The sequence below is a fragment of the Delphinapterus leucas genome, chromosome 5, assembly GCF_059928025.1.
Source record: "Delphinapterus leucas isolate spDelLeu-1000000601 "Yukka" chromosome 5, BTC_Dleu_Yukka2, whole genome shotgun sequence".
Lineage (NCBI taxonomy): Eukaryota > Metazoa > Chordata > Mammalia > Artiodactyla > Monodontidae > Delphinapterus > Delphinapterus leucas.
In genome coordinates this window covers 118,653,258-118,669,334 of record NC_143133.1, presented here as the reverse complement: position 1 = coordinate 118,669,334, position 16,077 = coordinate 118,653,258, and the positions used below count along the sequence as shown (strand labels likewise).

Sequence of the window (16,077 nt, the reverse complement as noted above, 5' to 3'; positions counted from 1 at the left end):
CCCATGAGATGTAAGTCACCTTGGGGGTGGATGAAAAAGGGCAGAGGACAGGAGGGTGTGTGTGTGTGTGTGTGTGTGTGTGTGTGTGTGTGTGTGTGTGTGTGTGTGTGTGTGTGTGTGTTTAGCCAAAGAGTCACTGGAATAAGCAACTGAAGAATCCAACAGTTTCTCCAAAAGTGAAAGAGATAGATTTAATAACTGATGATCGGGCAGTGTTATTGCTTTTAGAGAAATAACTTCAGTTGTACGTTGATTTCCCTGATAGACTGAATTATAATGCAAACATATATACTATTACTTTCCTAACTACTTAGCAGAAAGACCAAGCAATACTCACATCAACTGCTTATTTTAATGCCAAATGTTTATTTTTATGTCATAGTTGCCTCAGCACAATTTGTAAAAGAAAGGAATCCAAAAAAAGGATTTTTTTTTTTGGTCAGGATATTTTCTCTGCAGTTATAAGAAGGAAAATAAACACCTTGGTACCAGAATTACCATTTCTTTCATATCATTCTGATAAATATTGCATCTAAATATTTTCCTTGGGTGTCATATCCATGGTGGTGGGGGGGATGTTTGAGTTCATCAAAATAAATTTGGGATCGTTTTTGTCAGAGAATATATCTAGAAAGTCTTTGTTTTGGTACACTAGATCACTACTTGCCATATTCTTATTATTTAATAGAACAGCATACTTTATTACATAAAAACAAAGTGCACTGAAAATGAACAATGTTAGAAATAAACTAAAATTTGGTGTATCTTAAATCTTCAGGTGATCAGATATTAGCTAAAGCGACGGGATACAAATTTCATATCGATACAAATGCAACTCTCTTGGGATGAAAATGCATTTACTTGCTTAGTTCTTTTCGATTGAGCAGACAGGGCATCCGGTACAACTGAAACAATGGATAACATTTTTTTTTTTTTTCAATAAAAAGGAATGCTCTGGTTTCTGAACGGGCTCCCACCTTTGAGGGAGCCAGAAGATGGCATTTGCTCCTTCAATATATTTCTCCTGTGTGATTTGAGACAAATCTACCAAGATTCTTACAGCGGAAGTAGGCACCACACCTGAGAGCCCAAGGCCCTTCAAGCAGCCACTTCAAGTCAATCTGTGATGCATTGGGGTGGACCCAGCACCTAGAAGACAGCATGGTAATTGTGCATGTAAATCCCTTCAGCAGACTCAGGGAAAGGAGGAGATTTCTTTAAGTTCATGCACATTTTATTGAGTAGTAATATAAAATGCTTTTTTCTTTTTCATTGTTACAAGTGCATGCTTTGATTGCCAACATTTCAGAAGTCAAATTACAAAGGCAAGGCTTTAGGCTGTAGTGAATTACTTGGGCACTTATACAATTGTTAAAAAATATGAATGGACTTTTGTTGTTGTTGTTGTTTTCAGAATGAACCAGTTATAACCCGTAACTGATATACAAAGGGAAAAAGTGAAAAAAGTACATATTTTGTGGCACATGACAGAACCTAACAAAATAACTCAACTGTTATGACATTAACAGTTACCATGCATTTAGAGTTTCACATGTAACTATGAACTTATTTAAATTTCACAAGGTTTGCTAAACATGCTAACCATCTATATGTGCACTGACAAGCTTATGTTAAAAACTTTTAAGAATACTCTCCCCTTTAGATTTTTTCAAAGCTTTTTTTTTGATTACAAAATTTCAAAGGCATGAAGCATTTTAGAGAATATAAAGTACGCCAGTATACATACATTTCCAGTATATGTCAGACCACTAAGCGCATTACAGTCCCATACAGGCCGATACAGCCATTTTTTTCCTTAAAAAACATGCATAGGCAGATTTTTTTTTTTTACAGAATATAGATGCTTTATCACTGTACTTAATATGGTGTCTTGTTTACTATACTTAAAAATGCACCACTCATAAATATTTAATTCAGCAAGCCACAACCAAGACTTGATTTATCAACAAAAACCCCTAAATATAAACAGCAAAAAAAAAAAAAAAAAGAGATAGATGTAATTATTCCAGTTTTTTAAAACTTAAAGAAAAGGTATTCATTGCCAAAGTAATAAGATAAGTGTTATACGGAAACAAGGGCATTCAAGCACACTAAAGAAACCTGAGGTAAGCATAATCTGTACAAAATTAAACTGTCCTTTTTGGCATTTTAACAAATTTGCAACATTCTTTTTTTTTTCTTTTTCTGCTTTTTTTTTTTTTTAAGACTGCCTAATTCATTTTATAGCCATTGTCTGACAAGAGTAGCAAAACATTATCAATAAATAGTCCTTATTTAGTTTGTACATCATTTTGTTAAAAATGTTTGATGTCATCCATTTTTAGTGCTGCAACTGTAAACGTACAATAGAGTAAGAAATTAGACAAAGTTTTCGTGTCCAGTAACATAATAAAAGACCTCTCATTAACCTATCTAGAAGTAAGTCCCCGATGCAGTAGGAAACCCTGTTCATTCCCCTAACATTGCAGTATATACTAGCATTAGCTTTCTTTTTAAATTGTTTTTCCTATAAGCATTTCTAAAAGGCATACCCAAAAGAGGTGTTTAATCATAACCCTCACCAAAATATAGTTTATTATCTCTCTCCCTCTTTTCTAATGATAGTGTAAACTGAATCCAACTCCTGGCCCCAGAGCAAGTAAGCTACCATCAGAGGCAAGAACATCCAACTGCTGATATGCAGCAATCCCCATCACGCCCTGCAGCTCCCAAAAAAAAAAAAAAAAAAAAAAAAGTGAACAGGAAGTGGTCACTGGATATTGCTGTTATTACTGCCATTGCTGTCCGTGCCGTTAGTCTCTGAGGCGAGAGTCTTGTTGATGGAGTTAAGGTTGGTGTCAGAGGGCATGGCATCTCTGCGAGGTGGCATCCTCTCGTTAATTCGATCTAAGCCCTTGGCCTCCTCGAAGCTAGTGATCTTATGTTGTGGTGAAAATCCTTTGATAGCTAAACAGAAAATCATTAAAAAAAAAGAAAAACTGGGTTAGTCAGAGGAAAACAAAGGGCACAGCTGTTGTAGCAGGTGATGTTAGAGATTTCGCAGTGAGAGAGGGAATCCTTTAGTAGAGAACAAAGTGACGGGACCTGAACACAGCACAACAGACTCCTTACCATACCTGAAGATAACCGAGACGTTTGGTAACAGCCAATGTCTCTTGCCAACCAAAATGTCCTCTTCCAAGTTAGTAAGATGTGAACGTTTCTCTTGTCTTCATGGAAGTTTAGATCCACGAAGTGGTATGTAAAGAGAAAGGCTGCTACCAGGGATAGGTCTCTAGGCCTAGCATAGACTGGCCATATCGTTGGCACAATTACTGTATCAAATGCCCTAACCTAGAAAGAATGGAAATGGCCCTAATTTTACTATTCCATTGTGCTAGTAATGGCAAATTCAGGAGAATCACTGAAGCAGCTAGACCTAAAAATCTAGTGAAGAGTTTAGAGCAGAAGCTAAAAGGAGCTATAAAAGGCATGAACTTGGGGCGTTTCCATGCCATCTCAGGATCCCAGGAAGACTTGCTTGGCAAGCAAACAACTCAACAGTGGCATGAAAAAAAATGAAATTATAAACTCCTGCTTCTCCACTCAACTTTGCAAACATGTGGAGTGGGGACAAGGTAAAAGAAACTCATAAAAATCAAGATCAGATCACTAAGTAGAAAAACTCTGTCTGCCCTTCAGCAGCAAACAGGTCAAACTGATGTTCATCTGGTCCATTACTGCCTAAATCAAAGAAAAACTCTTTCTTAGTAGATCAACGTAGACGTAAGTGCTGGTTCAAGAATAACAAGGGGAAAATGCTTTTTTCAACTTTTAGCAAAAATGAATGGGAATGGTTTTGGCCTTATTCAGTGAAACCATGGAATTCACAAAGGGGGAGCATTGATACTTGGTTTTTTTCAGTAACCCTAGTGTGCTCCAGAGATAGAGAAGGCATTTGTGCAAGAAACTTAATGATTTCTTCAGTAGGTGCACCAACCAGTGAGCTGAAAATAAAGTACATAGATGGGGAACCAATGACATCAGTTTGCTTTACTCCCTGTGAAAATGCAAGCCAGACACTGAAGGGCCAATCACCAATGCTGAATTGGGTCGCATCTCCATGGCTGATGAAGGACAATTTCATTGTACCTTTATCCTTCCTACCCTATTTGAGAAAAAAAGGAAAGCAGTTTCAAGCTGAAACTTTGCTAGCCACTCCCACACAAATGTACAGTGCCTTTCATTAGTATGGATGAGATTCTTAAAAGATAGACACACTTGCTTCCAAACTCATTAAACGATGAGAAACAGTTTGTTCCCCCTCTGCATTTCAAAGGTTAGCGTCATGGTGATTAGTCAACTATGAGAGGGAGAAGATGGGGAAATGGGAAAAGACCAAGGCCCAAAGCAAAGCGTCTTAATTCTTCTCTCATTCAGTCATAAATCGCAAAATAATAGAGCTGTCTGATGAGCACCCACCCTGAAAATGAACTCAGTGATTTTGAGGGACAAAAGTAGTGCTCTATTGTTTTGCTAAACTACTGTGAATATCATTCCATCATAGTTAATAAATACAAAAAGCTGGTCATCATAATTGATGAAGCGATTTTACGAATTGAAATGGTAAAAGTGGAATCTCTCTTTTAGGTTGTTTAAGGTTTTAAAATAAAGCCAATAGGGTGAGAGCATAGAAATTCAAAATCTACCGAGAGCAATGGCTATGTCCGGAATGGGGCTCCATTTCTAATCGTTTCTGTCTACCCTGGTCTGGAAGAATGTTGCTCTGCTGTAGTTGCTGGTCAGACGATGGGTGTTAGCAATTCACATTGGGAGTATACTTAACACAACACAAGAGTCACAGAAACCACAGAAAACAGCCAAACTATCAACAAGAATGCACACTGCAGATTAGGATTTGCCAAGAGGAACAGAGAATTCCCACATAAATAGCAGTTTATTCACTGCTATTTAGGAAGCAGTTGTATTTTCTCTTACAGTGCTATCATTTCCCCTACCGTATCCAAATCACGTACAAATTAAAGAAACTAAAGTGGCACATTTTACATCATATCCAAGCACCATAAAACACAATTTTGGGAACAATAAAACATTATCTTGCAAGAACAAAATACAACTGAAAAATTTTGTTTTAAAGGGGAACTTCAAATTATTCTTTTTAAAATTTCCAGAGGGCATGGTACGTATCAGATTAAAAACTATTTGGATAGGTAGTTCTCTCCTAACTGTACGTTCAAAAGCACTTGATTCAAAAGGAATTGCGAGAGGGTCCACTCTGTTGTCCTCGAGCAGTGCTGGGACACAGTCGGTGATGAATATGTCTCGTTTCTCCTGAAGCACCCGGCACAGTGCCTGGTGCAAAGAAGGCACTCGGTGGCTATTAACCAGTTGAGTGATGACTCAATATTCCCTATGCTCGTTACCAGCCACTTCTACAGCCACTAGATATTTTTGAACTCTTTAGAATATTTTGCTGGTGCTAACCGTCCTACAAATACCAGTACGTTAAAATTTCTAAGACTAGCAGAACTGTTTACCTCGTGCACAGCTGTCTCTTGTTGGAATATTTTTTGGAGACAAAAATTAATGTTGAATTACAACAAAGCACTATTCCAATGAATTTTTTTTCTAGAAATTTCTGAAGACTGGACTTAATAAAGCTATTTTTATTCTCTCCTTTTCAGTGCCGACTGAAAGTGATTTGAGGGAGGGACATGGTTCAGCTCAAAGAATATTGTTCTATCCATTGTTGGTCAAAACGGCTGCCATAAACCCCACCCCACATCATTCAAGATCTCTAATCCTTTTGTTTTCCGTGATTATACTAGGATCATTGTATACAAAGTCAAACATAGCTTTAAGGGAAAAAATAACAAACGAACAAACCGGAAAAGGACATTTTCCCCTTTAAAGCAAGAACATGTTGGTTAATACTGAGCCACAACTGTTAGCCCAACACCCACACACTCTGTACAAGCTACAGCAAAAAAAAAAAAAAAAAAAAAAAAAAAAAAAGAAAAGAAAGAAAAAGAAAAGAAAAAGAAAGAAAGAAAGAAAGAAATGAATACACCCAGCAGAGCCCTTGTCTGTTGCGGGTACAACAGAAAGGGGACTGGCCAGTTTACCTTCATCAGCCTCAATAGCCTCAACAGTAGCTGAAGAGAAGAAAGGGGGTGCAAAATGAATGAGAGAAACGAGCAGAGGACTTTTAACTCTAAGAACACATCAGTGACGATCAAGGGAGCTAAGAGGATTAATGTTCCTGTAAGTGCTGGATTCTGGCACAGACAAAATAGAAATACTTCAAAGAAAGGAAAAAACACCACGAAAATGATGGGGGTTGTTTCTTGTTTTTTTTTTAAATGAGCTGGCTACACGTATCTGAGTGACATGATTTGGATTTTGTTCACTAAATACAGGAGAAAATGATTCATCCTTTAAGAAAACACTCAGGAAAGGTTTCTTGGACTTAGACTGAATCTACAAGGGACTAGGTCAATCGAAAATGTGAATCTGACTCACATGAAGTATGATAAACCCACTGCTACGATTGGTAATTTATAGTTTTAAAATGCCCCCCAAAATGGCAGAGCTTGAAGTGTTGTCATAATGTCAGTGAAATAATTCACACTATTTAATATTAAATGGCACGATTTCCTAGTGGAATAGAAAAGCAGGGGGGATGCAAATTTAGAGTTGCGTCTGAGTTGGTAACACATGTGACTCTTTAAACACAAACATCGAGAGTGTTTCGAGATTGAGGGAGAAAGGGAAGAGAAAGACGTTGGGGATGGGATAGCCTGGACTTCTTTTGCCAGGTAACCCAGTTTAAAATCAGTTTTCCTCATTGGAATAGCATTTTTGGAAACAAAATTCTTAAAATGTTATAATCACGTGATAATATGCCAGTAGCAGCAATAATTCTATCAGCATTTTAAAGAAAGGACCGTCTAAATACGGAAACCTCAGCATATTTCACAGGCAAAATTTTAAAAGCCCATTGCTTTATCAGCAATTTTTATAATAAGCTTAGGGTCTATATTCTCGCTTTAAAGGTGTATGAGTCTTTCTATGTTATCAAGGTTAGGAGATATTTCCCTAATGAAGTGCTAAAATGCAAAACTTCTCTGTAATTCTAAACTGTTTAATATTAAAATCCTACCCCTTGACTTTAATTTGCATATTTCTTATAATTTAACGTTTTAAAACGAGAGCAACTGCCAAGTGTACACTATAATTTACTTACAGTGCATTTAAAATTCCTTATGATAAAAATGCAGAATGGTTACCACCATGGAGAAAAGCCAAACAGCAAAACTTAAGTAGTTTCCCCTTTTAGACAGATTAAAGGGCATCAGACAATGAATTCTGAAACTGTATTAATGTACATGATTTAAAATATACGCTGATTTTTCAAATTCTCAGGACTCATAAGATGTCGGCTGTGTGTAGGTGTTTGTGTGTGTGTGAGTTCAACACCAAATGACAAACAGATGGATTTAAAATAAAACAACAGAACAGGAAACTGAATAACCCAGGTTAAAATACAGGTGAAAATCTGGAAACAAAACAAAGAATTCTAAGAACTTAAGTTTAAAAGTAAAGCAAAAAATCTGGAACCGCACCAGGACCAACATATTAGAAATATGTACTGTCCATTATTAAGTGTATTCTTCTAAAGCAACTGTGGCCCATAGTTTCTGATAATACACCTGCTGTACCTTAAAACTGTGCTTAACAGAAACTATGCAGATTGTAGTCAATTAGGTAGTTGTGCATTTTGTGCATACAAACGATCCATTTATGCTAATGTTCTTAGAGAGCATGTTTACTTTGGTGGGAAAATTGTGGGTTTTTTTCCTGAAGTTACTAAGATAAATTTTAGCTACAAATTAAATGAGGAACTTACTTCAATACTGTGGTATCTTCCTACCTTCATTTAGAAAAATTTTTTTCTTTTTGTGGCAACTCGAAGACATTGATGTTGGAATAAATTCATATGAAAATAAAGAAACTTTGAGTGATGCTGCTAGGAGGTGATCATTTAGCAGTACAATATCCATGAAGCTGGGCATCACTTTCTATGTAAAAGAGGTGTATCTAAATAACATTACCATAAGAATACCAGAATCTTCTAGACTGAGGGACAGGGATAGAAAAGAAAACACAAAGATTCAGGGAAAGGTACAGGGAAATAAGCAGGAGGCTGAGATTTGCTTTGAAAATGTTGAGTGTATTGTTGTTTTCATTTTTTTCTGTTAGAGTCTAATCTAAAAGCAAAATTTCCATAAAGTATGCTAAAATTGGACTCTAATTAATGATAATATTAGTTAAAATAGATAACAAAAGTAACAAAAGTAAAGAGTGCACTGACTGGGCTGTCTAATATGGTAGCCACTAGCCACATGTGGCTATTCAAATCAAATTAATGAAAATTAGATAAAAGCGTCAGTTTCTCAGTTGTAAGAGCTATATTTCAAGTGCTCAATGGCCACACATTGCCAGTGGCTTCTGTATAGATAGAGAAATTTCCATCATTACAAAAAGTTCTATTGGATGGCAGTCACCAGAAAACTACAGATTTTAATACAAAATCTACCTTCAAGGAAATGTTTTCATCCTTTCTTAAAAATAACATATGATGGTACTCACTCTCTTATGTTTTGAATGTATAAGTCAGAGAAAAGGCGCCTATGACTTCATTTCTATTCAAGTGGATAACAAAGTCATCCTTTTTATTCTCTTCCTCCATTCTCCACTAAATCCTAGACTTAGGCATGGATAGCTATGTGTCTATGTGTTTATTTCATCAATCCAATAGATAACCTGTACATTTAATAAAAATGTAATTAAAAAGTTGTTTTTATCCACTGCTTGGCTCCAAGTGGTCAAACCTACTGTGCATGTAGATAAGCTGAATGAGTTGTCTTACAGCGAGGCCTGAAATCGTGGTTAATGTGCAAATGAGGACGTGGGGGTAGCGGGGGTCAAGAACACATTCCAGCAAATGAGGGAGCTACTCTGTGGGGCACGACTGGTCAAACTGATGGGGGCGCGGGAAGGGAGGGGGGTCTCAGCCCTTCTTCCAGCTGAGAAGATCTGAAGACCAAGACGGACCTTAAATGCGTGAATAAATCAGGGCTCTAACGACACAGCTGACTGAGGTGCCTGCACACGGTGTGTCGTACCAATGGGCCTGCTTACCGCTTTGCAGGGTTTGCTTCCCTCCAGAGAGCACTCCACTGGGGAGCATGCCCGTGGGCGTCAGGCCTTTCAGCGTCAGCACACTCTCGCTCTCTTCTCTGCGAAGGCACAACGGGGATGACACATTAACTTTTATTTTCTTTCAAGACAAAGAAAAGACTTAAAGGAAAAGATGTATGTAAGAACTCACATTTACCTCTATCTTGGCTCACTTGAGTTTTTTCTTTTTTTTACTTAAAACATACTATATTTTCACACATTCATATAGAAGTAGTGGTGTGCCCATGACATGACTGCTAAGATAAAGTTGGGAATTATGCAATTGTGGAAGTTCAGTCTCTTCTGACTATTGAAGAGATGGAAAACAATTCTACTTTTGTAAGCAGGCTCACAATACAAAGTGTTTGTGGGCATCCTCCACGATACCATAAATACGTTTTTTTAAAAAAAATGAGCCATGGAGAGGGCTGTTGTAAGTTTTCCAGCCGAGGCTCTGCAAAAATACGTGGGGCTGATTTGACTTGTGAGAGAAAACCAGAGAGTATAACAGATTTAAAAGATCTGATCTATGGATTAGGGAAGTAGGAGTTACATTCAGGGGACTGTTAAGGAATTCTGACATTCCATGACAAATACACAAACTAACGGCAAGTCACTGATGAAAACAACTGGTCAAATTTCCAACTTTTCTTTTTCAGTCTCTCTCCCCATGGATCTGCTAATACAGCGTTGTTTTATTACTCATTATGACAACTGTTTTACAATCAGTTTTATGTACATCATTATTTGAATTACATTTATTAACCACAGCACAGCATTAATCTAATGATTAAATAACCATAAAATAGGGATAACCTCATATATTTCCATATAGTAGACAGTGTAATCCCACATAACCAGAAAAAAATACTTACAATACACATATATATCTAATGTTTATAATATGTACAACTACTTACTCCACATTTTTATGAAGATGGCTAACATGGCCCACACAGAATTCCTAAACTATCCCCAAACCTGCTGCTTCACTATCTTTCTTCAACTTCATCTTTTAGTTAAGCTGAAAGAATCAACCTTTAACTCCTTTTATCCTCTCTTACTCCACATCTACTCAATTAGCAAATCTTGAGGGCTCTACCCTCATATTATTTCCAGTATCTTACCACTTCTCACAATACTACTACCTCATCTCTTTTGAAAACAGCTTTATTGAGATATAATTAACATACCATACAATTTGCCCATTTAAAGTGTGTGATTCAATCACTGGATTTTAGTCTATTCAGACAGTCGTGAAACATTGGCACAATACATTTCAGCACATTCTCATCCCTCCACAGAGCAGTCTCGTGCGCTCCCATTTCTTTCAGGCTGTATTACTACTCATCTGTTTTCTGTAGATTTGCTGCTTCTGGACACTTCTCATGACTGGAATCAGGTGGCCTTCTGTGACTGACTCCTTTTCGGACCACCAGCATCTCTTACCTGGATGGTTCCAGCAGTCCCTTAACTGGTCTCTCTGCTCCATCCTTGTCACACTCCTGCCCTCTCCTCCCATATCTATTCTCAGTATAGCAGCTGGCTGAGCCTTTTAATACATATACAGATCCTGTCACTCCTCTATGCAAAACTCTCCCAATGGTTTCTCCTCTCATTAAAGGTGAAAGGCAAAATCTTTAAAAGGTTTGACCAGAGCCCTAAAAAACTAGCTCCCAACCCACAGTCTACCATCCTTATCCATCTCTTGGACTACATTTCCTACCACCACCCACTTCCCTTCTTGGTCCTCACCATGCACCCAGCACACCCCACCTTGGGGCTCTGCACCTTTCTGTCACACTCTTCCCCCAGGTTATCTGCCTGGCTCCCTCCCTCCCAGCCTCCAACTCTCTGCTGGAAAACTGCCTTCAAAGTGAGGACTTCCTTGAGAATGCTATTTAAAATATATGTACCTCACTACAAATAATGCAATTTCGTTTCTTTTTATGGCTGAGTAATATTCCATTGTATACATGTGCCACATCTTCTTTATCCATTCATCTGTCAATGGACACTGGGACAAAGTGAGAGAGTGGCACGGACATATATACACTACTGAATGTAAAATAGATAGCTAGTGGGAAGCAGTCACATAGCACAGGGAGATCAGCTCAGTGCTTTGTGACCACCTAGAGGGGTGGGATAGGGAGGATGGGAGGGAGATGCAAGAGGGAGGGGATATGGGGATATATGTATATGTATAGGTGATTCACTTTGTTATAAAGCAGAAATTAACACACCATTGTAAAGCAATTATACTCCAGTAAAGATGTTAAAAAAAAATATATATATATATGCACTTTCTTACACCCTATCTCCCCTTCCCTCTTTTATTTTTATCTAAAGCACTTATCACCCCTGAAGAGCTATACAGTTTGTTTCCTTAGTGCTTTTTTTTTTTTTGAGCTCCTCTGCCCACTACACCCCACCCTAGCTAGAAAAGCTTCATGTGAAAGGGGTTTCTGTCTGCTTTGCTCCTGCTGCATCCACAGTACCTAGACCAGAACAGCACCTAGCACATAGTCGAGATTCATAAAACATTTACTAAATGAAGGAGTCAAAGAAAAATAGGATGGAGAATGGCAGTGTTAATCCACATTTTAGATTTCTGAATCCTTTACTGTTATTTAGAGCCAACGCCTAAGCTCCGGCTAATGGTGTGTAATTAGTCCCCAATATGCTGAGAAAGATGCTCTTCAACTCTTGGTCCCTCAGATTCCCACCTGACAGAGGAACTGCCTTCCCTGCTCACTGCTTCCCCAAGATGTTCGCTTTGAAGCAGAAGTTCTCCGTGCATTCCTTTGATGGGTGGATCCTAGGCAACATGCGGCACCTTAAGTGCAAGGGCTCTTGAAAGATAGGTTTCTGGTTCCCTTATAATAAGGCAAATTACCAAAATGTAAGGACTGTGCTGGACAGCTATACCTGACAAATGTGTACCACCATCCGTATCCATCCATTACATGTTAAAATGTCTCATTCCACAAATTTCTTGTATTTGCCTCTTCCCTTGCATCTCTCCACCCACAGCTAGTTCAACATCTTTTGCTTGGATTATTTTCAATGCGCTGACACCCATAAGTCATCTTGCTATCCAGTCTTCAGACTGTCATTACATATACATCTCCACACGGGTTAGCACATGCTCCGATTCTCCTTAGTACTGATCACTCACTGAGTGAGGTTGGACATACTACGTATCCTCTTTCAGTTTCTGTTTCCTCACTGAGGTCAAGTCAACCTTGCAAGCTTGCCGTGTGGACTCCTCTCAAATGTGTACACCATGAAGCATACAGCACCTGGTCCTTAACAAGCGCCCCGTAAAACACTGCTCCGAGGTCCTTAGGATCTAGGAGGACTTCTCAGCTGCCAGGAATGCCTTCACCACAATTCTCCAGCTAATGGAACCTAGCCTGAACTTCACAGCGCTCCACCAACGGCAACCTCTTCATGAACATTCCTTTCAGGAAATAGTAGGGCTCCTTCCCATCCTCTTCCACAGCAGAGCACCTCTTCATGTATTTAGTGCACATCTCATGGCCTTACATTAGTTTATTGTCTACATGTCTGACATTTTAATTCACAGTATCCACTTTGCCTAATGCACTACATGGTACACATTTAATGCTCAATCCTACTGTTCCCTAGAGATGACCACCCTGTATTGTACAAATGCTTTTTATTATAGGATAGCAATACAATATACCTTGCTTTTATTTTCTATCAATATGTGCGACCTTAATCAAGTAACTGATCATCACTGGGTTCAAATGGAACCCACTCTCAGCTGGGAATAACTGCATCTTACGTACCAAGATGCAGAGGACTAGAGGGACTTTCCAATTTTAAGACCTACCTATGATTCTGTAGCATTGTTCCTGTCACTTTCACATGGTTTGAAGACTAACATAGATACAAAGAATTTTCTTTTATGTTAAGAAAGGCTTCTCCTTTTTTTTCCTAAATGTACTTTCAACTGGAAGTGATGGAGCTGTTTTTACTTATCCTCACAGAGACTTCAGATAGAAAAAGAAGTAAGCGCATTTACTGGAAATCTGAGGCATGATAAATAAGCAAGTGTTTATGCAGAGGGACCAGCTGAGTTTATGATCTTCACATAGTCCTTTGCCCCCAAAGGCAATTTTTCTAGCCACACAGCCTCCCTGCTGGCCTTCAAAACTGCTGAATTTGTGTCCATCCAAGGATCTTTGTACTTGCTCCTCCCTTTGTCTTTTTTTTTAAAAATAAATTTATTTCTTTTTGGCTGCGTTGGGTCTTCGTTGCTGCGCACAGCCTTTTTCTAGTTGCGGCAAGCGGGGGCTGCTCTTCATTGCGGAGCACAGGCTCTAGGTGCGCGGGCTCAGTAGTTGTGGCACACGGGCTCAGCCGCTCCGCGGCATGTGGGATCTTCCTGGACCAGGACTCAAACCCATGTCCCCTGCATTGGCAGGCGGATTCTTAACCACTGTGCCACCAGGGAAGCCCCTCCCTTTGTCTTAAACACTCTTACTCCCTACCTTCGTGAAGGTCATCCCCACACTTGCTCAAATGCTAGACTCAGAGAGTCCTTTGTTGTCCACGTACTAAAATGAATGAGTGCCTCGCCTCTCACTTGCTATCCCCCTGTACTGCTTCATGGTACATAATGGCTACTTTAAGTTTCATTATATTTATTTTGAATGAATGAATGAGTCCTGCAAGTTCAGTAGGAATGAAAAGCATTAGAGCAACGGCAGCCTCATTCATTAGGCCGCAGGGAGCAACTATGCTCTACTTTCAGCTTTAACGTGACTTTTCAAGATTTGGCTGCTACCGCAGAGCTATTACTGACTTTGATCTGGTGTCTTTGGGAAAGGATGATCGTGCTTTTCATCCTTCTCATGGCTCCCTGTTGTTGGTATCAAATCACTTAATTACTCTTTAGTGACTCTACCAGGAGTGGGATAGAAATAGCAAGAAGGAGAAATCAGAAGAGCCGGTACTCCACGAAAGAGTTGAAAAAAAGAATCTGGCAAAAATTAGAATATGAAATTATACAATGTGGAGATGGACTTTCTCCCAAGATAGTCCTATTTATCCTTGTTAATAATGTGATTGTGAATTGACTGGATACTCGTCACATATAATCATACTGTATTTTTTTAAATTAATTAGTTTATTTTTGGCTGTGTTGGGTCTTCGTTTCTGTGCGAGGGCTTTCTCTAGTTGTGGCAAGCAGGGGCCACTCTTCATTGCAGTGCATGGGCCTCTCACTATCGCGGCCTCTCTTGCTGCGGAGCACAGGCTCCAGACGCGCAGGCTCAGTAGTTGTGGCTCATGGGCCTAGTTGCTCCGCGGCATGTGGGATCTTTCCAGACCAGGGCTCGAACCCGTGTCCCCTGCATTAGCAGGCAGATTCTCAACCACTGGGCCACCAGGGAAGCCCTAATCATACTGTATTTTAAAGTAATCTTTTGAAGAGAAATATAGATACTTTGTATTATCCAAGAATAGATAACTGAATTTAAGTGAAGAAAAGTGTAGTTAATTCTCTTCAAGAAAACGTGTTTTCTAAGCCCATGCTTAATAATAACAAGATACATGATCTATTTAAAAAATAACTACTATATGGAAACTGAAACACTAACTTTTTTCTCTCAATGATTTATTAGAATAATATAGATTCACATGAACAAGCTTTATGGCTGTTCATTTCCTAGAAATCTAGTGGAATGCACCTGATAAATTCATCTTTACCACAGAGAGAGAATGAAAAATAGAAAGGATTATAATAGCTTTTCCATTTCATAACATGTTCAACCTATTGTGAAATAAATGTTTTAAAGTCCTGCAGCAAATAGAGGGATGGAATGTGAAAGTCCCTTTAGAGGCTTTCTCTACAGAAATAATTCAGTAGATTTCCATCTGACGAAAACAGTGAGGAACTGACAATTCCATTTTAAAAAATAATTAAGAAAAAGCAAAGAGTTTCGAGTAAAATACTTAAATTACCAGATTAAAGTATTAAAATGTTATTGAGTGACAATCAAATGCAATAGAGGACCATGATCCCACCTGAGCACGGAGAACACTCTGGCCATCTTGCCGATCGCTCGGATCTTGTTCCGTATCACTTCCTTGCGGGCTGCAGCCGTTGCACCTATATTTTAAAAACAGAGTTGAGAAGTCAGGTGACTTTTTATTTAACTCTAACTAGTTTACTAATTTACATGTATAACAGACTGCAGTTAAGCCAAACCAGGTTTTTTTTTTTTTCCCCCTCTAAGGATTTATCTGGAAATCAAATTTAAAAGTCTATGCTTCCAGGCAGGAATACTTGCCTGTGATACTTTAGAGGTCCCCAAAATGCCAAAGAGCATCTTCTGAGATTTCCAAGGGGAGAGGTAAAGGGCTAACTGAAAAGTTACTGAGTAGATGGGGTGGGTTCCTACCCTTCTCTTCTGACTGAGCTCCCTTCTCTTCTGTTTATACAAAGAGAACGTGCATTGGCAGGAAGAGGAAGTGCGTCACCGGGATGGATATTCCTCAGAAAGCGTGTACCAGGGAGCTGGTTTGCTCTCACCTTCTCTCTGACCTGAAAGCCCTCAAACAGCTCCTTTTTTTGTCCATTTCTTTTTCTCTAGTGGCAATGACACCATAGCAGGTATCCCCCAACACATCTAATTGGATTGCATCTATTTTCCCCCAACAACTCCCCACTCCCGATCTGGGCCTGGCCATGTGTCTTGCTTTGGCCAATGCGACATTAGCACAAGCGATGCCAGCAGGAGCTTGAAAAGCACGTGGGACTTGTTCCGTCTCTTGCTCCTT

At 39.0% G+C, this 16,077-nt stretch overlaps 1 protein-coding gene across 3 annotated transcripts in view; it reads right to left on the bottom strand.

Annotated features, from left to right (window-relative positions):
- Positions 1 to 346: 346 nt before the first annotated feature.
- PPP3CA (protein phosphatase 3 catalytic subunit alpha) overlaps positions 347 to 16,077 on the bottom strand; it is a 298,715-nt gene continuing 282,984 nt past the window's right edge. For all 3 annotated transcript variants that reach the window (XM_022582432.2, XM_089912447.1, XM_089912446.1), the window contains 3 exons: positions 15,322 to 15,406; positions 9,226 to 9,323; positions 347 to 2,967 (listed from right to left, as the gene is read on the bottom strand). In XM_022582432.2, coding sequence (XP_022438140.1) covers positions 2,771 to 2,967; positions 9,226 to 9,323; positions 15,322 to 15,406 — 380 coding nt within the window. In that variant the 3' untranslated portion in view covers positions 347 to 2,770. The remainder of the gene's footprint in view (positions 2,968 to 9,225; positions 9,324 to 15,321; positions 15,407 to 16,077) is intronic.